We start from the raw sequence: 25,664 nt of genomic DNA, 5'->3' as shown, positions 1-25,664 counted from the left end.
TGGATCATTCTGATAGGTGAAACAGGGATGTTAGTAAGCTTCACTGTTGGCTCAGTTCTGCTGGCAGCTGAACTGTAGTTTATTGGTTCACTGTTTTAAAAGAAGATCGCCCATATTGCAAGGTTTGCACTTGGAACAAGGTTACCATGGTCACAAAGCTAAAAAAAAAAAAAAATCTGTGTCTTTGCCTTCTAGGGCACCAGGCCAACCACTTCATTGTCACTGGGATAGAAAAAGCAAACTCTGTTGACCATTGGCATCCTTCTGGAAGCTAGAAAGGAAATAGCAATATTCTGGCAAGTCCTGGGAATGGACTGAGGAGAGAAAAGCCATTTTTAAAAAATTTTGCTTTTAATTATGAATTTCTCTACCGCGCATTAAAGAAGTGCTTTGGAAAGCATGTGGCATCTTTTGTTGACTGAAAGTTCAAGATCTTACAGCTCTGTAACATCTTCTTCCTGTCAAGTACTGGATTTGGGTGACCTTCGGAAAATGCTTTTTTGTTTGCTTTCGAAGATTAAGAAAGATTTCTCATAGAACCTTTGTTTTCTTTAGGAGTTAAGGAGTGGTAGGGCGGGGATAAATGTTTATATGAGAATGAAGAACTCTGAATCCAGATATTTTTGTTTTACATCTCCTTTGGGTCACGTGGCCTGTAAACTGACCTATTAAGCTGTCTATAAGAAGAAACTAAGCCTTTGGTGTTTTCTTCCTCTTGCACCTTCTTTGTCCCATAGTTTTTCCTCCCTCCCCTCTGTAACAAGTAGAGTGTTTTCTTCTTTGTCCTCCTCTGCTTGCTTGTGATGACCGTAGGGAGGGTCTGAGTGATAGGACACCAGTTGGAGAGTAGGACGTGCTCACAAGGCACTGATGAAGTCAGCCTAATTTGAGAAATGACTCTTGTTCGGACATTTTAAGAGAAGAGAACAGGAGATGATTCTTAGGTTAAGTCTCCAGGATCTGTCAGTGCATCTCAGAGGTAGACTGTGCTCAGCTTACTGTCTTCATTCCTCATCTGCCCCGAATTTAAAGTTTGGGGTTTTCACTAAAATCCAGTCTTTGGCATTCTTTTGCATGAATTTGTTGTATGTGTCCTATTGTGATAATGACAAACTTGGCTTACTGGTTTTTGGTTGACAGAGTGCTTTTATTAGCAATTATTTTATTCCTCCTTAAATTCTCCTCGTTGGTCCCCCTGCTAAGTTGTGCATAAAAGAGGATCTAACACGTACCCATGTGGGCTCTCCCTGTTACCGCCACCACCACTTTTGCTTTGGAATGGGAATAATTTAAGAACTTAAAGCCACGGACTTATTAGTATCCAGTCCATATTTTCTGCATTATCTACATTTCTATATTAATGAGCCCCCTCATGCTTCAGTTAAAATTTAAAGCAACCTAAATATTCATTTATTCATTCACACATCTACTGAACAAATATATATTGTACACTGGGTACCTTGTGTAGGCTCTGATTTACTCAGCCAAGTATAATGGAATGCTATATAAGTTCATTATAGAGCATTCTGTTCTCTTTTTCTCTTTGGGCTTCTGAAGCATCCTGTTCCGAGCCTTCGGTCAAAGACACTATAATGCAGAACATAATCTGCCCTGATTCCTTAGTATATCTTCCTATTAGACTTAGTTGTGCCATATAACAACCTATAAACCTTTAGTATCAGTAGATTGAAACCTTCCCATCCTCTTGGTAATGGCCCACACCTTAGATTTTTTTGAAGAAATAATTCAAAACAAGAAGAAGAATCTTTAAATAATGGCTCGATGGCGTTTATTGAATACTCTTTATAATGACAAAATATTGGCAACAACCAACCGTCTTACTGTGAGGAAATGGTCAATTAAAATATGATCTGCTTCCGAGGACATAAAGCAGCTGTTGCAATGAGAACGGTGTAGCAAGATTACACTGTGGCGTGGGAGAATGTTGATGATGTTGTGATAGCCTGATTTCCCCAGGAAACAGACTCAGATGAAGATTTGTGAGGCTCAGGAACCCTTAGTTAGGACCGATGACACACCAGGCAAACCCCTGTAGATATCAAGTCCTGAGAATAACGCTTTGTGGCTCACAGTTCCACCCTCCAATCATCCCTTTTTCTGAAAGTTAGGTAGCACATGTTTACAGCTTTGTAGTTTCACCAGACTACTTTCTTGTGAGAATGTGAAGAAAGGAGAGGGGCTGTCACAGGAAAGGACTCTGTCCTTTCCATGTGCTGTCACAGGAAAGGACTCTGCTCAGCTTTTCACAGTTGCCCTCCATGGAGACCAGGAAGCCTCATCTTTGCATTGCAGTGCATGTCTTTGGATGCAGGCTGCCCTGGGGAGGGGACAGGACATTGGGCCAGGCAGTCTTATTTAGCTGAAGGCAATTTCTAGAGCAAGACTTGGTTGAGCACCGACAGCCACAAATAACCCCAGCATCTGTTAGAGATAAATGATTACACAAAAAGAAAAATAGACAGAAACCAAGTGTTTTTGTGTCCATTGTGAATCCAGCTTTGTAAAATATGTGTATGGGTATGTACAGAAACTGGAAGGGGACACAGAAAAAAATGAGCACAGCTATGTCACAAAAGCGAAAGAAGTCATCAGGGCATAACTCTTTCCCCAAAGAAACCGTGAATCCAAACAGATCGTAGGTTCCTTTACAGTAACAGAGGAGCTCAGGTGTATATGGTCTCCTCTCCTGATTTAAAAACATGGCCATTTTTGTTAATTCTTGTGTGTCTCAGGCTTGCCTTTGCGTTCTATTCGTGGAATATGTCCGGATGTGGTGTGACGATCGTAGCTCAGAGTTCCTGTCAGATTCCCGTGGAAATGGTAACACGCATGCACAGTCTCTGTTCATCTGTTCATATAGTGGCCTTACCCATGATGGAGAAGACATAGAGGATATTTTTTTTTTAATTTTTTTTTCAACGTTTATTTATTTTTGGGACAGAGAGAGACAGAGCATGAATGGGGGAGGGGCAGAGAGAGAGGGAGACACAGAACCGGAAACAGGCTCCAGGCTCTGAGCCATCAGCCCAGAGCCCGACGCGGGGCTCGAACTCACAGACTGCGAGATCGTGACCTGGCTGAAGTCGGACGCTTAACCGACTGCGCCACCCAGGCGCCCCTAGAGGATATTCATTCAGTCCATGTGTGTGCCATCGGTACTGTTTTTCCATAGTCCTCACTTGCTTCCCTACCTGGCCTAGCATCCTCCATATGTATGATCTAAAGGGAACGGAGTATGAAAAGTGTGGATGGGGTCAGGGCAAATAAATCAAATAGGACACTGGAAAACAGTTTGAAGTGTATACTCTAGTGAGGATGAATAAATACAGACATCTCTTTTCCCCAGTTAGAACACATATACACACAGGGCTGAAACCTGGCGTCAAAGCATCTCGCATTAGCTCCTCTTATCTGAAATAGACCTCCTCTCTTTCTGCCGCTTTCTTGTTCCCTTCCTCCTCATAATTTGTAATGTCCTTCCAAAACACACATGCCCTGTATCTTTTTTCTCATGTACTCTTGCCTTTCACATCCATTTAAGATCATTCTTTTGAGCTGCCTTTAATGGATTTTGAATTAGTTCTTTGAAAATAAGATGAGAAGACAAAGGAGAGCCTGTGAGCTATTTTCAGGGACTTTAAAGGATTTTTGTGGGGGAGAGCAGAGGGTATAATAGAACCAGTGAGCCAAAGTGATAGGAATAGATTGTTTCTCTGTGGAAGAAGGAAGGAACTATGTGATCACTAGAGATAGTGTCGGGAGAGCATGCTTCAGGCATTCCTCATCACGGGTGGTGTAGAAGTAGACGAAGGATGACTATTTATGAGGAATACTATGTATTTTTAAGTTTATTTATTTATTTTGAGACAGAGCACAAGCTGGGGAGGAACAGAGAGAGAGAGAGAGAGAGAGAGAGAGAGAGAGAGAGAGAGAGATTCCCAAGCAGGCTTCACACTGTCAGTGCAGAGCCTGATGCAGGGCTCGAACCCACGAACCATGAGATCATGACTTGAGCTGAAATCAATAGTTGGACACGTAACTGACTGAACCACCTAGGTGCCTGAGGACTACTGTATTTTGGCAGAGGTTAGACTGGCTAATGCAGTTCCAGGGCATCTGATAACTTCGTGTCACTGATATTGTGTGAAACAGTGTACCTACAAATGCTCTTTTAAATAAACATGCACATAGTCCCATGCTGTTGTCCTCCAGAAGGACATAAGTACTAGGATTGGTTCTTTGTAAATTCTGTAAAGGCTGCCATGTGCTAACTGTAATAGCCACATCATGGATGTATGATGTACTAATTTCTGTCACACTTAAAATCTGATGCTATTGGATAAGGAAACACATAGATTTAGTCTTTGGCTAATTTCTACCTAATTCATTTGGAAAGTGGTAAAAATTTTCAGAGTCTCCTCAATTTTATTTCTTTAATGTAACACAACTTTCATTCCAAAACCTAATCGTTCCTGTACAAGTTCGTCAGACACGTAGCTCCCAAGACGTTCAGGAGGGTGAATCACACAGCTTAACAATTGTAGAGGCGTAGCAATTAAAGAGGCATTAGCAGTGATTAATGGCTCCGAGTAAGCCCTTTGAGGATCTGTCCTTGTGGAAATGAAACGCTCCTGCCATCGCTACAGTGGCCTCCAATTTGAACAGGGCCAGCCGTCATCAACAGAAGCCAGAGTCCGTGCATATTTGCACTGTGGTTCCCTCTCCAACCTTCTTAGCCACCAGGTGAAAGATTGGGAGAGGTACAGGCATGAGAAATGATGAGAGCAGCTCTCTGTGGGAAGATGCCAAAGCCTGTGAGCCATTGCCCTATTTACGCAATGCAAAAATGCAGGTTTTGGGTACTGGGCTGAAGCAGGTGCTTGGCCAGCTCCTCTTTGTAATTAGATTGTGTGTGTGTGTGTGTGTGTGTGTGTGTGTGTGTGTGTGTGTGTGTGTTCTTTGAATCTGTACCACACTGCTGCTGGGCTTTTGGCTTAGTATCTTCCACAGCAGCGTGCCAGGGTGCGGGGGAAGGAAGGCTGGAAAGTGTGAGGAGCCCTTTGTCACCAGACAGGTGGCCCACGAGCATAGCACAGGCTCTGATAAGGCCACTTCATGATCCATGTGCTGCCCTGAGTCTGTCCATTTCTTAGTTCTCACCTGTGGCTATGTTTTGGTAAAGGAAGAAGAATTCATCAGATAAGCATTTACACCTATTAAACTGGTCATTTGGTAGAACTTTTCCATGCTTGTGTAAAAAGACTGCCATTAAGTATTGAAGAGTCTGAAAAACAGCAAGGGAAAAATTATATATCAACAACATACTCCAGTATACCTACTATATATATTATACAATACATACATCCTATACATTAGACATGCACAGTTACACACAGCTGTATTTGTTAACATATTATTGATTCTTCTGTTTACCCAGAAAATCCACTATGGGCAAGTCAGTGTGCCAGTGATTAGGGTTACAGCCATGGTCTTAGCTTCTCTAAAACTCCGTGTTTCTCTTCCAGGACCTTTACATAATGTTCTTTTGTTCTGGAATGGTTTTCTTTCTGTCTGTTCCTTCTTGGCTGCTTAGATGACTTGTATTTATTCTTCACTTTTTAAAGGATGCTTTCTTTGACCCAATAGATTATATTATGTCCCTGTTACATGCCCTCAAGTACTATGCCCTTGTCATTTTAACACTAACATCATGTGTCTTCTTTTGGATTATTGTTGTATTACGTGTTCAGTTAGTGGATTATTCATTCTTTCCTGTAGCTCAGTAAGAGTAAGAGCCATGTCTGTTCTCATCAGTAGAGTATTGCCAGTACTCAGCACGGAGACTCAACCAGAGCAGGTGTTCCTTCATTTGCTTTAATTTCTATAAAGCAGTGAATACATGTTAAATAAGATGTAACTCTTGTCTTCAGAGAGGTCAAGTCTGGTGAGGGGGTGCACAAACCAGCAAGTATCATGGGATAAATTCTGGGGGGTAATCACAGTGTGCTTGAGAAGCCCAAAGATCAGAGGCAGCTCAGCCTGAGTGTCAAGGAAAGCGTTCCAGAGGAATTTTGGTGTGTGGATCTGCAAGGTGACTAGCTAAGCAGATGACTAGCTAAGTGGGTTAGGAGAACAGAATTCCAGTAAAGAAATAAAACAGAACAAAACAGAAAGCGAGCATATGCAGGAGCCTGTACACGAGGGAGAGGTTGTTGAGCATGTTTGGGAAACTCCCAAGTGGTTCCTTCTGGCTTGTGCAGAGATGTGACAAGGGGAAATTGGCAAAGGTGAGGACGGACCCAAAGGGAAAGCCGGGTCAAACTTTGCTTGGTTTGTATTTTATTCTAAAGGCAGTGGACAGTCATGGGGGGGAGGGGCTTTAAGCAGAGAAACGATACGGAAGATTTGTGGTTTCGAAGAGTGCATAGAAAATGGATTGCAGAGAGACTGGAAAGCAGAAAAGTTAGTTAGGAAGCTGTTGAAATAATTCTAGACTATTAATCATGGCGGCCTAAACAAAGTGGTATTTAGGGCAGAGAGACTGACAGACTATCGGGAGGTATAGCGTGCACATGCAGACAGACACATGCACACACCCACACGTGAACTTTTACGAAAATAAAATTGTACCTTACGCATTATTCTGACAGTTGTATTTATTTTATTAAAAATTTTTTATTTATTTACTTTATTTATTTAAATTTAGATCTTTTACAAACTCAAATACGTCTTGATGTCTGTTTGTATGTTTGCCACTTTTGATTAAGAGATACATGTACTGTCCTAGATTTTCTTCTATAGTATTTATTGTTTTGTCTTTTACATTTTAAGCTTCTAAGTGATCTACAGTTTGCTTTTTGTGTGTGATCTGAGATAGGATTTACTTTTGTTTTCCACATGGCTAGTGCCATTTATTAGGTAAACCATTCTTTCCCCCATTGAATTAAAATACTATTTTGTGCTGCATTAAAACTTGTCATATACACAGTTTTACTTCTGAATTCTCTATTCTGACTCAGTGATCTCTCTATTTGTCCCTATGGAAATAACAAATTTAACTGTGGTCTTTTTCATTTATTCTAGTGTCTGTTTGCTCCCCAGTATTCCTATTCAAGCATTCTGCGCTATTCTAGATACTTATTCTTACATAGGAATTTTAAAATTACTATACTGGCAAGAAGCCTTGTTGAGACTATAACTGGAAATGCATTAAATGTCTACATTAATTTTGGGGGAATATATAGTTTCATAATAGTATGTCTTTATATTCTAAAATACAGAATATTTTCCCATTCGTTAGGTTTTGTTTGCTGTGTTAAGATTTAATACTTTTCTTAATATAAGTTCTATGCCTTTCTCATGTAGTCATGTTGACTACAGTTTTTTATTTCTACTTAGAATATTTTCCCATTTCTACTTCTAGTTTCTTATTGCTAATACAGAGAAAAGCTATTGATTCTAAACTTATTTTATATTCAGCTACTTTAGCACAGTTTTAAAATACTAGTCTTTTTTTTTTTATAAAATGTATGTTGTAAAGAAACCTAGTAAGCAAGAAAGAGCCTCCAATCAGAAGACTTTGTACGTCTTCTTCATTAGCAAAAAGATAATTTTACTCTTTTTTCCAGTGTGTATACTCATTATCTCCTAGCATGTGCTGGAAACTCCAACCTACCTTGAATAGCAAAGACGATGCCAAGCCCACTCATCTCATCTCTGACTTTAGTGGACATGTGTTTAGTGTTTTATCCTTTGAACAAAAGTTTTACTTCCAGTTTTTGGAAAGCAGCATTTAATTATATTGGAGCAGTTTCTTTATATCCCAATTTTACTCAAAATTATTAAGACCATTAAATTTCAGACTCATCAGAAACTACTGATAGAATTTTACTGTTTTCTCATTTAATTTTATTCATGTAGATGATATTTTTTTGTTGCTAGATTTTCTGCCATTGATCTGTGTTTTTATTTCTGATATAAATACTATTTGGTCAGAATGTATTATTCTACAAATTTATAGATTCATTTTGCTACTATTCTAGTAAGTATTCATAAGAGAAATTGGTTTTACTATACTATGTCAAGTTTTGGTATTACAGTTTTGTGGTCTTAATAAAAATAATTGAGTGATTTTAATATTTTTTTCTGTGGCCTGGAAATATTTAAATAACTGGAATTATTTATTTTAACGACTAGTCAGAACTCATTGCCCATTTCTTGGTGAATTTTGATCATTTCTATTTTGCCATAAAATTATCTATTTAACATTACATTTACACATGCAATTGTATGTGGCAAACATTGCAATTTTTTTTGATTCCTCTATTTCTTCTTAATATGTGTCTATGTCTTCTTTCTCATTCCTAATTTAGTATATTTTTCTCTCAATTTCTCTTTATAATTTCTCTATATAATTTCTCTTAATTTTTACCTATTAACTTTTTAAAACCTTGGAGCGCCTGATTGGCTCAGTGGGTTAAGCGGTCAACTCTGGTCCAGGTCATGATCTCACGGTTCGTGAGTTCAAGTGCTGTGTTGGGCTCTGTGCTGACAGCTCAGAGCCTGGAGCTGCTTTGGATTCTGTGTCTCCCTCTCTCTCTGCCCCTCCCCTGCTCATGCTCTTTCTATCTCAAAAATAAACTTAAAAAAATTAAAAAAACAACACAGTTTTCTTAATTTCAAAGTTTTTATTTGCTTACTTCTTGCTGGAAACATTGATTACATTTTTGAGTACAGTTTTTGCTGTGCCTCAGGATTTGTATGAAGTAGTCTTCTTTTCATTGCTTTCTACATGTTATAATCCCAATTTTGATTGTCTCTTTAATTCAACAGAGTATTGCCCACCTTCTAAATAGATAGGACTTTTGGTTATCTTTTTATTATTTACAAATATTTATTATTTTTATTACTATTATAAAATGTCATCTGCAAAATCTTTACTTAAAAATATATTATGGGAATTTTCTGACCAAGTATTTGAGGAATTTTTATAATTCTTCCTATGTATGCAAACACATATATGAAAGCACATGCATATATGTGTGTGTGTGTGTGTGTGTTTGTGTGTATACTTATGCATATATGTGTTTGGACTTTGCTTGTGTTATTTTAATTTCATTTTTCCATTGACCTTACTTTTTGATCAGTTTTTACTTTTTATTGCTGATATGTATTTAATTAATCATTGACTTTGCTTTTTTAATCTTTGATCTTTTTGATTCTGAAAAAGGCACATTAAAGTTTCCCACTATAATTTTATTTTTATTAAGTTCATTTATTGTTATGCTGTATATGTTATTTAATTTCTCTATGATTTTGCTTTTCTGTTAGATGCATATGATCCTGAGAGATCTATATTAAAGTTTCCCATGAGAATTGTATAGGATTCCTTCATTCTTAATTTTTAAATATATGAGCTTTATTGAAATATAATTCACATACCTTATAATTTAAACGTACCCATTTAAAGTGTATTCTTCAGGGTTTTTAGTATACCCAAAGTTGTACAACCATCACTAAATCAATTTTAAAACATCACTCCATAAAAAAAAAAAAAATGTATCCATTAGCACTTAGTTCCTAATGGTTTTTACTTTGTGTATTTAACGGCAATGTTGATTGGTTTAAGTCTTCTTTATATTTTGTGGTTTTGTTATATAATGTCTCTCTTTATCCTGATTTACATTTTTAGCTTATATTCTGCCTGGCTTGATATTAATCCTGCTCCTTGCTTATTTTTCTTGTAGTTTTCTGGAAGTCATTGCCTAATGATTTATTTTTAAATCACTTTTTATAAGTGCCCCTCTTGTGGATGAAAAGAGAGTTCCTGCCTTTTGACGGGAGGTTTTGCTTATACTTACAGAAATGCATAATTTACTTGATTTTCTTTCTTCTGTCCTGATTTCTGATTATTTTCCAACCTCTTTCCTTATCATTTTCTGTATTGATGAAGTTGAATCAACATATGTGCAGGGGTGTGTGGGTGGCTCAGTTGTTTGAGTGTCTGACTCGATTTTGGCTCAGGTCATGATCTCACAGTTGGTGAGTATGAGCCCCACATGGGGCTCTGTGCTTACAGCTCAGAGCCTGCTTGGGATTCTGTCTCTCCCTCTTCCTCTCCCTCTCCATCTCCCTGCTTCTCCCCTGCTGGTGTGCATGCTTACTCTTTCTCTCTCTGAAAATAAACTTAAATATAAACATATGTTTTTACCTTCATAATTTGAAAGTTCTACTGTGCTTGCCCATAACTGATTACCTTCATTTGCTGTTACTCAAATTGGACCCACGTTTGTCTCATGGTCTTAAAACAAATTATTACCTGTTTTCCTACTAAGACTGTATTTTGTCTCTCCTCACCCTGATTCCATTGAGAAGAGACTTTTAGAATGCTGATAATGCCTTTGTTCCCAACCTCCCAACTCCTGGATTTTACTCTGATTGCTTAGCTCCAGATTATGGATAAAATACATCTTGGAGGAGTCAATAGTTTCTCTTTGCCCTTATTTCATGAATTCTTATTTAACACTTATCAATTTGCGGATAATCTGTCATTATCCTGTATCCCATTATCCCGTGTGTTAGTGTGTGTGTGTGTGTGTGTTTGTGTGCATGCGCGTGTGCCCTTGTTAAATCTGGCTGGAACTTGTGCCTTTCCATCTAAAGATTCAGGATTTTCTACAGCTCAGGGGGAAATTCTATTTTGGGTTTATATTTCTTCCTCCATTGGTTTTTTTCTTCTCATTCTAGATCAGAGGTTGTACTTTTCATGAATTGTCCTACTAAATCTGTTTTACAGTCAACAGAGGAATCCAGACAAATATATATAATACAAGGGGATATCTGGTATTTTATAAGAAAGGCACACAGATAGGCTTTGCTGTTTGAAAGGGAAGAGAAACAACTGATAATATTGGAGTGTAATTTTATGATGCTCTTTTTTTAAAACTTAGATTAATCTCTTAACTTACATATTAAAAATTTCCAATCATACAACATTTGACGCCCAGTTATCTCTATTTCATCATTTCCATAGGATGTGCTGCTTTTTAGATTTAGTTTCTTGGTGAAAAATGTATCCCAGACTGTAAATGTGGCCCAGATTATAGAGTCTGGCTTCACCTCTATTATGCCATATTTCTCACTATTAAAATTTATATCCTATGCATATTTTAAAGTATATCTTAGCATATTCTCCAATTTAAAAACTTTAAACTTAACCATCACAAATGTCCCCGAAGCACTTAATATGCTTTTGATAATACCTACTTCTTTGGGTATTCAGTAATTAATCTTAAATATATTAGAGAGTTCCCTGTTGTTAGCAAATTCTTTGTTAGCTCAGAGGTGTTAAAACCCTATTTTTTTTTAAGAATCTGACTGTATGCTCTGTTGTCTTTAAGTGTATCATAAAATTTGAAACAATTAATTTTGGTTCACTTATATTTAAAAGTAAATATATGACATAGTTGTGTTCCTTTTGGAGAGGGGCAGAGATGCCACAAATGCAGTAAAACGAAAATGATTTGCTTCTAAAATAGTAGAAACTCATTGTTTAACTCTTCACAGATTAAGGCCAAGATTGATAAGGCTCTTTCTTTTCACTATTATACGTATACTGTTACTTACTTAACTCCAGAATATCCTGAAACTACAGAGGTTTTATATCACCCCAACAGAGATTCAAATGAAACTGTATTGATAGATCAGATTGAAAACAGTTTTCTTTAAAATTACAATTCAGGCAATGGCATTTCTTTTTTTTTCTCATGAATATAATTTGTTGTCAACTTGGCTTCCATACAGCACCAGTGTTCCTCCCAACAAGTGCCCTCCTCAATGCCCGTCACCCATTTCCCCCTCTCCCCTGCGCCCCATCCACCCTTAGTTTGTTCTCTGTATTTAATAGTCTCTTATGGTTTGCCTCCCTCCCTCTCTGTTTGTATCTATTTTTCCCCCTTCCCTTCCCCCATGGTCTTCTGTTCAATTTCTCAAGATCCACATAGGAGTGAAAACCTATGATATCTGTCATTCTCTGACTGATTTATTTCCCTCAGCATAATACCTTCCACTTCCAGTGGCATTTCTTTTGAGCCTTTCTCCTTTGTTATTATTTAGACATATGCATATAGTATTTACTGGTAAGCCTCCCCTGGGAGGCCGAGACCAACTTCAGTCATTTCTTTATAGATTGGCAAGACACTAGAATAATATTTTTATTAAAGTGTCATCTGGGTTTCAAACTAGCTCACAAAAACCTTAGGGTCTTCCTGATAAAAGTATTGTTTCTGGACAAATACTATATGCTGTCACTTCTATGTGGAATCTAAAAACTGCCAAATTCACAGAATGGCGATTCCCAGGGTCTGGGAGGTGGGGGATTGGGAAGATGTTAGTCAAAGGGTACAAACTTCCAGTTAGAAGATGAATACGTTCTTGGGATCTATTGCACAGCTTTGTGAGCATTGTTAACAATGATGTATTATATGCTTGGGTGTTGTTCAGAGAGTAGATCTTAAATGTTCTCACTACCAAAAACAAACAAAAAAAAAGTAATTATGTGGTATAATGAAAGTGTTAGCTAACACTATGAGGGTAATCATTTTGTAATATATAAATATATCAAAAGAACATTTTGTACACCTTAAAGTTATACAATATTATATGTCAGTTATAGTGGAGGAAGGAAAGCTGAAAAAATGGTTTCTCTAAGAGGATGATTATCTCCTTAAAATATTGGAATCTCTTTACGGTTTGGACTGGAGATATAGTTGTGCTTGAGGGACATTATTTAAAATTAAAAAAAATTTTTTTAACGTTTATTTATTTTTGAGACAGAGAGAGACAGAGCTTGAACGGGGGAGGGTCAGAGAGAGGGAGACACAGAATCTGAAACAGGCTCCAGGCTCTGAGCTGTCAGCACAGAGCCCAACGCGGGGCTCAAACTCATGGACCGCAAGATCATGACCTGAGCCGAAGTCGGCCGCTCAACCGACTGAGCCACCCAGGTGCCCCGAGGGACATTACTTAGATGCAAATTTGATGGAGCCTAAATAATTAAAAGGTAATTATGGGGCATCTGCAGCTCACAGAAGTGAGTAGCTGGTAGGTATTCACCTCCTCAGTTGATATTTGGTTCACATAAGGATACACATGCTGCTTTGGTGTTTTCCTGTGTTAATGGAGACCAGTGCCCTTTCTGGGTGATAAGGATGGTCTCTGGATCTAAAAAAAACACTAATTGCACTCTTTTATTGATACATCTTCCCCTAGAGGATCCAGGACCCCAAATGTACAATGCTGTGTATTTGGTGCTCTCTCTCTCTAATTACTTAGTTCTCAACGAAGGTAATATTTCCTTTTCCAAGTATAGTGGTCAGATTTGTTACAGTTTTATTATAAAGGAAGTAATTTTAGCTCTCCAATAATATTAATTCAGCTGAAAACTTTTTGTTTCTTTACTTGTCACACACTCCTTAACCCCTTACACCCAGTAGTCTGCCCCACTCCTCCACTAAAATTGCTGTCAAAGGTCCCCAAAGTGCTGACCAATCCATTTTGCAGTTTTCTGTCTTTCTTTTACTTGACTTCACTGTGACATTTGATAGCTGTTGACTGCTTCTTATAACTGCTTTCTGTTGACTTCAGTGATACATTAATTCATTTGACCATCCAGCTAGTATGTATTAAGCACCTCCTAAATGACAGGCAAAATGCTAGGTATTGATTAAATAACAGTGGGCAAGGCGTGCATTTCTTCCCTCGCACAGATGTTTTCCTCTGTGTTTATTTCACAAGATGTGGTATCAGACAGACTTCACCTTGAGACCTACCTTTGCTACGTATAGTTGTGTGAACTTGGGAAAATGTCTTAACATTTTTCACCTGTAAAATGAAGACAATTAAAAATATCTACTTGATAAGAATTTTTTAAAGTGTAAAGTGATCTATGAAAATATTTGGCACATTGCTTAATATTCTTCTCACTGGGACCTCTCTAGTTCAGTCAATGTAGGCTTTTAAAGACATTATAGCATCTCTCTGGCTGGTGCCTTTGACTCTGGTCTTGGTGCTCAAAAGTCCAGGCTCGGTGTTGCCCATCAGTTAACAGCTCACCCCTCATTCCTATTCCCCAGATGCTATCCACTTACCATTTGCCCATCCCTGACCAGGCTGGGCTCTCCCACTTCTCTGGTTCATTACTGTATTCATTCTCTGTATTCCATTACTGTCCATCTGTCAGCGTGACTGTGCCTTCCTTGTTGGGTTTTTGAACACCCACTTTTATTCAAGTTCTTCTTCAGACACTATCGGAGGCATGGGGCTCAAACCCATGCCTCTAACAGAGGCAAACAGGAAAACCTGTGGAGGAGAGGGTCACACATTCTTTTCTCCATTGTCCGTAAGTATTCCCGTTTGCCTCTGTCACAGCCTAATCACACTGTGACTTAATTATCCCTAGAGGCTCATATCAGAAAAGAATGTGTCTAGGTGTCTAGGTACCCTTAAATGTGGTACGACTGTGGTTTTAGATACTTTTTAAATTTTTACTTAATTTTTTATTTTTTATGTTTATTTTTGAGAGAGGGAGAGAGAGCAAGGGAAGGAGGGGGAGGGCCAGCGAGAGAGGGAGACAGAGGATCTGAGGCAAGCTCCATGCTGACAGCAGAGAGCCCCAATGTGGGCCTTGAAGTCACAAACCGGGAGATGGTGACCTGAGCCGAAGTCGGACGCTTAACCACCTAAGCCACCCAGGTGCCCCAACAGTAATTTAAAATTTTAACTTGTTAATGAAAGCACATTTATTGTAAGTTTTGCCTCTAGAGGAACATATTCTTATAGACCCAAAGGTCAAGCTGTCCTAGCATCTTCTGACATGAACAAATGAGCATGGTCTGTATGTTTTATGTAATTTGCTGTAAGTAGGGGGTTTGCATCCTCGTAAGTGGGATATTGGAAGTGAGAACTGTACCACTTGTCTGAGCTGAACTACTTTCTCTGTGCTTTCTGAATTTGGAGATAAGGTTTAAAATGGAACTATTTGTAAAAGTTACAGTGATCTTTCCCTAGTTTTACATGTTTCCAACTTGAAGAACTTCTTTTATGATCCTGTAAAGTTTAATAATTGTGAAAACAAGAGTCTTTTTTTTTTTTAATGTTTATTGAGAGAGAGACAGAGAGATTGACATGGAGGGGAGGGGCAGAGAGAGAGAGTGAGAATGAGAGAGAGAGAATCCTAAGCAGGCTCTGTGCTGCTATCACAGAGCCTGATGTGGGACTGGAGCCCACAAACCATAAGACCATGACCTGAACCAGAATCAGGAGTTGAACGCTTAACTGACTGCGCTACCCAGGTGCCCCCAAAATCTTAATTAGTTAATTGAGTACTGTGATTTTATAGAATTACCATGTATGGTATTTGGGTGTGATAGTAGAAATATTCTAGCTTTTCTTTATTGGTACAAGTGACTCTAGTGTCCGGGCAGGCCTCGGTGTCTTTATTTGAGAATTAACAGCCCTTGTACCCTCAGGTAGAGAAGTGCTTTGTAAGATAGCAGGGATTCCTAGCAGATAGAATGCTGTACTCACAGAGTAGTTTGTATTTTGTGCTCCTGGTGAATGCTGTACTCACAGAGTAGTTTGTATTTTGTGCTCCTGGTGAATTTACTTGTTATTTTCTGGATGATTTTTTGGGATTCTGGCAATGAAAATAGAACATAAGCTTACTATATTATGTTTAATCTCTGTTCTTAATAACTCTGAGGGCGTTTTCAATGTTATAAAAAAAAGCAAGTTAGAAGAAATTCTTTTTTTCTTTTTTGTGCATAAAGACTCTGAGTCCTTTTAAGATAGAACTCTTCAAAATATAGAAGCAATTCATGGGATGTTTTAGTGACCCATGGAATTTTGTTGTTCAGGGAGTATAATCAGCTTATAGGAATTTTTATTTATTTTGAATTTAGTTTTAATTAGAATGTTGTAATTGAAAATTTTAATAGCAACCAAGAAGGGATATACATTTGAAGGGATATACATTTCATTTGTATTAGGACTTTTTAGTTATATATCGATGGTGATAAAGAGATTTGGTGTAGGAAGACATTTTAGGGAACGAGTCTTCAGACAGTCAGTAATCAAACCAATGGTATATTTTTAGAAGCCAAGAGAAGGGAGATTTAGGAGGATGAGATGATGAGTACAGTCAAATTAAAAGAAAAACAACAAACCAGGTTAACTAAGGTAGGGATGAAACAGTATGTATTGCTTTAAGCAATTGGAAAAGTAGTTTCAGTGGAGCCATTGGGACAGGAGCCAAATTGCAGTGAGTGTCATCCACCTTTTTTTCTTCCACACTGGAGAACTGGACAGATAAATGCTATTATCATCAGTTGAGCTGGTCTTACTGTTCGTGGTTGCAGCCTACGTTGAAGGGCAATCTTGTACCATGACCATGTAAGATGTGCGCTCATGTTTTTATCTTGATAGGTGACTTTGTCAGCTTGACTTGAATGTCAAACCTATGAAAGTAAAATTAATATGAAATTCTTCTTAATAAAAGGACTCTTTTTCTCTTAGGTTTTCTACTTTTTTTTCATTTCATGTTGATTTTCACTTTCATTTCACTTTTTTTGTCCAACTGACTACTTCACTTGGCTGTCACAAAGTTTATACTCTCTAATACTCTCTCAAAAAATACTTGATGTCTTTTGACTGTGTTTTTCAAATAGTAGTGTTGACTCTGCTTTGTTCCCTGATTTCTGCATGGGGAGAACCCTTAGGGAATAATAAAGGTAGGAATAGATAGCAAACCGAGCCATAGACAGCCCAGATGGCTCTGCCCTTGGACAGGACACTGGCACAGTGACCTTCTGTTTTTTTCCCAGTCTGGCCTTATCTTCAGGACCTCCTTATGAGATGGAGTAGACGGGGCAAGAAAATATGAATATATGAACTTACATGTGTTGATTTCAGCCAAAGTCAAAGGAGGAGCAACAGGCCGACTCTGTATAGAAGTTTCCTTTAGTGTACACACTCAGCTCATACACGGGTGTTGTATCCTTCCTGTATGGACCGTAAATTCCCTCCATACTTTCCCTCAGATCATCCTTAAGGATGGATCTAACTAGATCACATGTGACTGGTTCTAATTTCTACATAGTGCATTGCATTGTGTGTGTGTGTGTGTGTGTGTGTGTGTGTGTGTTTACCATTCATTATCCTCCATTATTATAAGATAGAGTTCCTCTTGCCATGGCAGGTGGGAGTGAATGTGAACTGGGAAGACAAAGACTTTTAACTCTTTCTTTTGAGATTACAGACTCTTGGTTACTCTCAGTTTTGTGGGTGAAAGAATGCAAATCCATCCACTGTTCTGCCATTTTTAGTTTCTTGTTTTGTCCCTCTCTCCCTAGTGTCTCACTTCATTCCTTCTGTTCACACTAGATAATCCATTACCTTTCTCTGCTCAAGTACGATAAATTCCCTCTCTGGTTGACATTTCCCGCTTAACATAAGAATTTTGATAAGTCAAATAGTAATATTGGATGGGCACGACAGAGAAACAAGCTGATAGCTGCTTCTGAAAAGTTTCTTTTCCTATGAGGGAAACCATTAAGAAAAAGATCTTGTCTGTGATAATTATAGCAAATGGAAAACAAACTGTTGCAGCTAAATTAGCAGCATTTAGAAAGTTTGTGCTACAGGGGGTTGAGGTAAGGGGGGAGGCATGAACAGGCAGAGCACAGAGGATTTCTAGAGCAGCAAAACTACTCTGTGTGATGCTGTAATGGTGGACACATATCCCTACACATTTGTCCAAGCCCAAAGACATACAACACCAAGAGTGAACCCTACTGTAAACTAACTACTGAGTGATGGTGTTGTGTCATTATAGTTCATTGATTGTAACAGATGCACCACTGTAGTGCATGTCTGATTGTATGTGTGGGGTGGGGTGGGGTGGGGAGGTTGTGCGTTTGTGGAAAGAGGGTTCTATGGAAAATGTCTGTACTTTGTGCTCACTTTTGCTGTGAATCTCAAACTGCTCTAAAAAATAAAGTCTACTTAAAAACAAAAGCAAACGAACATAAAGGAAGCTTATGCCCATCAACATCTTAGAAGCCCCCAGAAGATGGATTGAAATTTTCTTTCTCTAATTCAAAATGAATTAATCTCTCTGGGAATCTGTGGGCCCAAGGGAAATACCTCTCCAGCTTCACTGCCTAGTTATCTCATTTGATGAGCATTAAAAAAAAAGCTATAAATTCGATTATTTTATTGCACTTGACTAACATTTGCTTCCCATTTACCTCTAGGTTTGAAGTTTGAGGAACTTCAAGAAAGATTTGGTGAGGAGTTCTTTAATATATGCTTTGATGAGAATGAGAGAGTCCTTCGAGCTGTAGGTGGCACTTTGCAGGACTTTTTTAATGGCTTTGATGCTTTGTTGGAACACATCAGAACTTCCTTTGGGAAACAGGCCACGCTGGAGTCCCCATCGTTCCTGTGCAAGGAACTCCCCGAGGGCGCCCTTCTGCTTCACTACTTCCGTCCTCACCATGTTGTGGGCTTTGCAATGCTGGGCATGATCAAGGCTGCGGGAAAGAAGATCTACCGGCTGGACGTGAGCGTGGAGCAGGTGGCCAATGAGAAACTGTGCTCCGATGGTTCGAACCCAGGCAACTGTAGCTGTCTTACCTTCCTCATCAAAGAATGTGACAATACTGATGCCATGAAGAACCTTCCCCGGGGAGCCTCCCGAGTCCCTGCCGACCTCAGAATCAGCATCAGCACCTTCTGCAGGGCCTTCCCTTTCCACTTGATGTTCGACGCCCACATGTCCGTCCTGCAGCTGGGGGAAGGCCTGCGGAAGCAGCTGCGTTGCGACAGCCACAAAGTGCTCAGGTTTGAGGACTGCTTCGAGATCGTTTCTCCAAAGGTCAGTGCCGCCTTTGAGAGGGTCCTGTTGCGACTGTCCACCCCGTTTGTGATCAGGACCAAGCCTGAGGCTTCTGGCACTGAAAATAAAGACAAGGTGAGTGGCCATGGGCTTGAGATGGGTGATGGGGACTGGAAGAGTGCATAATTATTTCTGTAAATTACATGCCGGCGGTACTTGTAATTATTTAGGCGAGAGAGCTTAAAGTGCCATTTAGAAAATTACTGGTCCCTGGATGTATGGAAAAGGATTTGGCCTTATTCCCAGCCATTTTGCATAGTGTCTGCCTCTTTCATTAATTTATTTCAGCATATAAAAAGAAGACACTTATTAATACCAGCCACAGTAATTACAAAAATGATAGGACTCACCAAGAACCTGATCCTGTAAACCCATGAATATTTCTACCAACTGAAGGCAAACAGGAGAGAAATGGAAAGGTGGATTCCAACAGTGTGGGGCCTGCTCGCCTTCTCCTTAAATAACTATGGGTGGAAAGCTAGCTCCACTTTGAATATGCTCTGTTCTAAATGTCATAATTTAGGAACGTCTTGGTTGCATCCTATTTTTGTCTCAGTATGCAGAATAATGGATTTTCTAAGAGTTGGAAATTAAGTGGCTACCTCAAGAGTGCTTTTCTCAATAGATTATAGCATTGACACAGGGACTCATTCCTTTAGAACAGGCTCACTGCTTGGAGAACAGCATCAACACTAGGAATTGTTATTAATTTCTTGGAATCCCTGTTTGGGAAATATGGGTTATTAAGAAATGAAAAGATGAAAGAAGAATCTTAAATAGTTGACACAAATATGTGCCCTCGGGTAAAGCTTCTTTTTTTTTTTTTTAGAGAAAGTCAACATTAAAATAGAAGTGTGAAGAAAAGTTAGTCATTACTGTTTTAAACACAAAAATAAATGATATAAATGATATTCTTCTGCAGTGGACCTTTGTGTGTATCAACTTCCAGTAGAGCTTTTTGGTATTTTGTGACAAGGAAAGTATGGGGTGACTTCGGCTCAGGTCATGATCTCACAGTCCGTGGGTTCAAGCCCTGCATTGGGCTCTGTGCTGACAGTTCAGAGTCTGAGCCTGCTTCAGATTCTGTGTCCCCCCTCACTCTTTGCCCTCCCCTGCTCATGCTCTGTCTGTCTCTCTCTCTCAAAAATAAATAAAATGTTAAAAAAATTAAAAAAAAAGTGAACTTCTTCTATGTGATTCAGCTTGTTCACAAGCATTTTAGGGAAAGCTGTTGACTTTTGGAAATGAACAGGCTCTTGTGGGCTAAAGGAAAGATGAGTTGTAGAGACAATTAAAAACTCAGTGAATGAGTACTCACGTATTCTGACATGCCTGCCATGATAAATAAATGAGAGACTAGCCCCCTGAAAGCAGAGCCAAAGACTTCTTTGAGGATTTTCTGTAGCATTCGTTTTAGAACTGCTTTTTATAATTTTGAAATTCAATGGAAACATTTTAAGCAAAACACTTGGGAAATAGGGAACGATGCCCATTTATTCAGGATAACTGGATCCCATGATTTAGGAAACTCATACAGGCGCTGTTTTCATCATTTAGATTCAGTGATTCGAAAGCTTCTAAGGATAAACTTGAAAATTCCAACTTGGCATGCTTGGGTATTTTAGTCTGAATGAATTGTTATTATTTCTGTTTGATTACACATGGTGTTTTAAATAATATTTTTCACATATATATTATATGTATTTATATGTTCAGTGATTGCTACCCCTTCTTGAAGCTTGTTGCAAAAGAATGAAGTTGTTTAGTGTATGTTTTTGTCCGTATTTGTAGGTGATTTGAATTTGAAATTATTCTGTCCTTTTAATTTAGAGAATATTAAAACTGTCAGTTCTGTTTTACAGAAGTGAAGTGTTTGGCTAGAAGGGTGTGAGCAGTGTTGGCCTTTAAAATTGAAGTTTATATTTTTGAAAATGTGCCTGCAGTAGAATATGTTATTACCAATGTTAATTGCTTTATATATTTTGTAGATTTGAGAAAAATTAATTCAATTTATAGTTATTGCTACAGATTTTCCCCCTTTATTTCATCTGGCTTGTATTTATTTCATTTGTGTACCATGGTGAGGAATAGACATAATGAAATGACGACTCAAAGGTCAAGGCCCCCCGCCAATCAGTAATAGGAAAATGTGCTCATTGAGAAGATGCCATTGTAACTTAAACATGGCAGTGACAGCTTAAAAATAAAGGAATAGGGCAGGATTTTTTCTTAGAATAGGACAGCAATCCTCTTATCCTTAGGCTTACAGTTCTGCTTATTCACCTGGGTTTGCCAGAAGGGGTCATTTGGGAAGTTCTTCTTGGCCCCAATTGGAACTGTGGTCAGTAACATTATGTCATGGAGTCTTAACCAGAGGAATAACATTTTTGAATTACTGTTTCCAAATCCCAAGTTTGTATTTTCTTAACACATGGAAAGAGGAAAGAAAACCAAGGTTAAAAATTAGGATTCTCTTGATAAATTTGACCTTATTATTCATTGTTTTCCCCATAATAGCTGTTCTTATCAATGAATAACTCCATGTTGTCTAAAGTTTCTAATTTTTTATGGGGCTTTGATAAGAAAGTGCTAGTTTCATTTCTTTTTTACTTATTAAAAATTTTTTTTAATGTTTTATATATTCTTGAGAGAGAGACCATGAGCCAGGGAGGGGCAGAGTGAGAGAGGGAGACACAGAATCCAAAGCAGGCCCCAGGCTCTGAGCTGTCAGCACAGAGCGTGATGTGGGGCTTTAACTCACAAGCCGTGAGATCATGACCTGAGCCGAAGTCAGATGCTCAACTGACTGAGCCACCCAGGCACCCCAAGAAAGTGCTATTTTTAAATAATTTAGGATATTCCTTGGTCCAACGGTGAAGGCTTTCATGATAATTTAACTGTTTTGGCTGTGCACTTAATACCTGCCATCCAAAAAAACAAAACAAAACGCCAAATACCCGAGAAACGAAAACCAAGAGCTGATTGTGTAGCTGAATGACAGTAAATCGTTTGTGGAATGAATTGTAATGCTTCTGCTAAACAGGATCTTTGTCATTTTGTGTTATCAGTCAGTCACTAGTTAACCATGTGATTAGAGGGAGAACATGCTTGTGAGCAGTTTGGTAAATACTAATGGATCAGAAAGCCATCATTCTAGTTCCAGAGAACTTGCATTGTGATTGTGCAGTAATGAGTTATGGATGCCAGAAGGGAGAATGTCACCGAGAGGCATCATATGCAGTCATCAGTGGCAGGCTTCAATTCAGCAGACTTTAGAGGTCAGGAGGGACTCTTCCAGGTGGATTGACCCAACTTTGAGTCCCTCTGTTTGGCTCCATCTGCATCTTCTTCTTCTTCTTTTTTTTTTTTTTTTTTTTTTTTAACATTTATTTACTTTTGAGACAGAGAGAGACAGAGCATGAACAGGGGAGGGTCAGAGAGAGGAAGACACAGAATCTGAAACAGGCCTCAGGCTCTGAGCTGTCAGCACAGAGCCCGATGCGGGGCTCGAACTCACGGACCGCGAGATCATGACCTGAGCCGAAGTCGGACGCTCAACCGACTGAGCCACCCCATAGTCTCCTCTCTCTCTTTTCTTCTCCTCCCATGTGGCATTTCTGTGTTTTTATCTTTCCTTAAAGCTCACCTTCTTTTCATCATGTTTCTTTATCAGATGTCAGGCATTAAATATGAATGAATTAGTTCATTATTTAAAAAAGAACAGAGGGGCGCCTGGGTGGCGCAGTCGGTTAAGTGTCCGACTTCAGCCAGGTCACGATCTCACGGTCCGTGGGTTCGAGCCCCGCGTCAGGCTCTGGGCTGATGGCTCAGAGCCTGGAGCCTGTTTCCGATTCTGTGTCTCCCTCTCTCTCTGCCCCTCCCCCGTTCATGCTCTGTCTCTCTCTGTCCCAAAAATAAATAAACGTTAAAAAAAAAAAATCTAAAAAAAAAAAAAATAAATAAAAATAAAAAAGAACAGATTCGGCATTGGGAATTAACGGTGAATTATGAATCTCTTAATTTGTACTTGCATCTTTAGGTCATTCAAATCTAACTATTTGGAGAATTTGGAAGTTTGTCACATCAGTCTTTGGAGGCATTGTGGTGAGTTTTAGAGGAAATTTGTTGCAGTACAATGTGTAGCTTGGGGCGTTACATCTAGTCCTATGAATCTAATGTATTGACATAGATTCCAAAGCCTCTTTGTATGGAGGGGCCACGTGTGTAAAGAGGGCTGTTAGAAACTGGACGAATGGCCCATGGCTTCCTTCTCCACGTTATAAGGTGATAGTGTGTGGGAAAGTGGAGGTAGCCTGGACGAGAGGCGTCTCAGACCCGTGATTTTAGTAAATCCCTGTAATCTGAGCCTCGGATTAATTCATCTGGACATTAAGAAACCCAGATGAATAATTAGTATTTATACTCCTTATTAAGTCATCTTTAACATGTGTAAATTTATAGGAAGTCCGTGGGTCATGAAAGTTGCTATCATCCCTTTGATTCAATGAATTCAGGCAATTTCAAAGAGAAGCAGAGGGGAATCTGACTTTTCAACCATGAAGAGTCATCCTCTTATCAGGACCGACTTAAAGTAATTCTCTGACAGCTTAGGCTGCCTACCTCAAACACTTTTTTGTAAGGATTAAATGACAATCCATGTAAAATTTTTCTATCTTCAGCTTCAGTGTAAGCCATGATTATTACTTTTGTTCTTCACACTTGTAACCTCCTTCCTATCCATTCGTCTCCTCATTTATGGCTTTAGAAAAGAAGGTACTGGACATCAGTAGGCTTAATAATTTTAGAGAAATATGAAACCTGCTGGTATAACATCTCCCTAAAATATGACTTGGGGATCTGCTCTTTTCTTTATAGACTCTTGTTTTAAAATCCTGAGTCTCCTTTTCAGAGTCACTGAAGTTTGGAATCAAGTTTTTACTACCTGGGTCTACTAATATCTTTTATATACACATGTGATAGTGCTCTGCTGTGCCAATGGCTTCCAAGATAAAACCAACTGGTTAGCTTAGGCACAACCTGAAATAGCAGGGGATTTGAGAAACAATAAATAACATGAGTTCTTTTGATATTTTTTTTCTTAGCAGCAACGCTTCAAAGAACTTTAATAATATTGTGGAAGGAGTCCAGGTTTTGAAATACATCATCCCCACAGCAGAGCAATGGCATTGTTACTCATTTTCACTTGTGTTCTCAGAGTTGGAACTGAGGAAAAGCATGAACAATAATAACACATTTCTTTTTCAATCCCTAGAAATATCCCCAGGTCTGTCTTATTCTCCCCACCACCCCCCCCCCCACCCCAGGTCTGTCTTATTAATTAGAAGCCACAAAACAAATGCTAGGAAATAATTTTAAAAGAATACGGAATTAACCTCTGATTTTCTGTGGTCAGATCAGCTTCCAGACTCCTTTATTTTTCCTAGACATGTGCCCATTTTCTCCTGACACGATGATTGAAAAGTTGAAAATATATTTATTAATCTTACTATGCCATAATGACACCGTTGAAAGACAAATTTCACCTGGCTGTCAAGAGTACATCATTTGACTTCAACTTCAGTTTAGTGTGGGAAAATGTGAGTGTTTTTTCTCTCTTCAGACTGAAACATTCTGCTAGAGAATTTCAAATATTGAACGATAATTTTAGTGATGGACAAAATGCCATTAGGGCTTTCTCTATAAATTAGCATCATAGAACATAGTCATAACTCAAGTCACAACTATCTGGAGTTTGCTTTGCTCTTGTAGTTATAAATGAGATGTCTAATTTTTGTGGGTGTTTTTTTTGTTTTTGTTTGTTTGTTTGTCTTTTCTCTGGAACTCCTTCCTGACCATAAACTGCCTTTTAAAGTGTGGTGGACAAATTCGGATTCTGACACCAGTATTGCTGAGGCTCATTCCGGGTCTTTCAATCTTTAAATGCCTATAACGTTAAAATGTCTGCATAGTGCTATGCTACCGTCCAGTTACTGTATTCTGTAGAGAGGACAAGGTATTTGTTACTTGGTGAATTATATATTCATTATAGTGACCTCCATGCCTCAAGTGCCCATTTACCACGTTTTTATTTTTGTTAGCAGGAGAGATTGCACCTGAACTAACAAAAGGTGTCTCCTACCATAGATGAGATACCATTGACTGCTAGAGTGGTACCTTCTTGGAGGGGAGGGGGAATTGGCCCTTTGAGTTACAAATTGTTCAGAATCTTTCTTTAATTGATCCTTTTGTTTTAGCTGGTAGCTTTCAGTCTCAGTTAAATTAAAAGCTGAAGAGCTGTTTGGAATTCATTGCCCACCTCCTCAGTTTTAAAGATGCTCTTAATTCATATTAACATTTTTCATAAGTATACAGCATAGTAATTTTTAGTTAGTGTATGTGCAACTATCACAACAGTAGAGTTTTAGAACACTTTATTGCCTCCCCCCGCCCCAAACAAAGTTTCCTGTGCCCATTTGTGGTCAATCTTTGCTCCTACTCCTGATCCCAGGCAACCACTGGCCTACATACATCTATATAGATTTGTCGTTTCTTGACCTTTCTTAAAAACGTAATCATACAAATATGTAGTCTTTTTTGGTTGGCATAATGTTTTTGAGGTTTATCCATGTTGTTGCGTGTATGAGTAATTTGTTCATTTTTAGTTCAGTGTTCCATTGCACATATATAC

The 25,664-nt window shown here is 38.7% G+C and overlaps 1 protein-coding gene and 1 non-coding gene across 2 annotated transcripts in view; one reads left to right on the top strand and one right to left on the bottom strand.

Annotated features, from left to right (window-relative positions):
- The window catches only part of GUCY1A2 (guanylate cyclase 1 soluble subunit alpha 2), a 329,020-nt gene that overhangs the window by 58,019 nt on the left and 245,337 nt on the right, over positions 1–25,664 (top strand). The window contains exon 4 of the mRNA XM_030332816.1: positions 18,333–19,051. Within this exon, the coding sequence (XP_030188676.1) occupies positions 18,333–19,051 (719 nt within the window). The remainder of the gene's footprint in view (positions 1–18,332; positions 19,052–25,664) is intronic.
- LOC115526661 lies at positions 10,931–11,050 on the bottom strand. Its single transcript, XR_003972709.1, has one exon.

This window comes from Lynx canadensis, chromosome D1, assembly GCF_007474595.2.
Source record: "Lynx canadensis isolate LIC74 chromosome D1, mLynCan4.pri.v2, whole genome shotgun sequence".
Classification (NCBI taxonomy): Eukaryota; Metazoa; Chordata; class Mammalia; order Carnivora; family Felidae; genus Lynx; species Lynx canadensis.
Note: the sequence above shows the minus strand (reverse complement) of the source record. Positions and strands in the feature narration are given on the sequence as shown.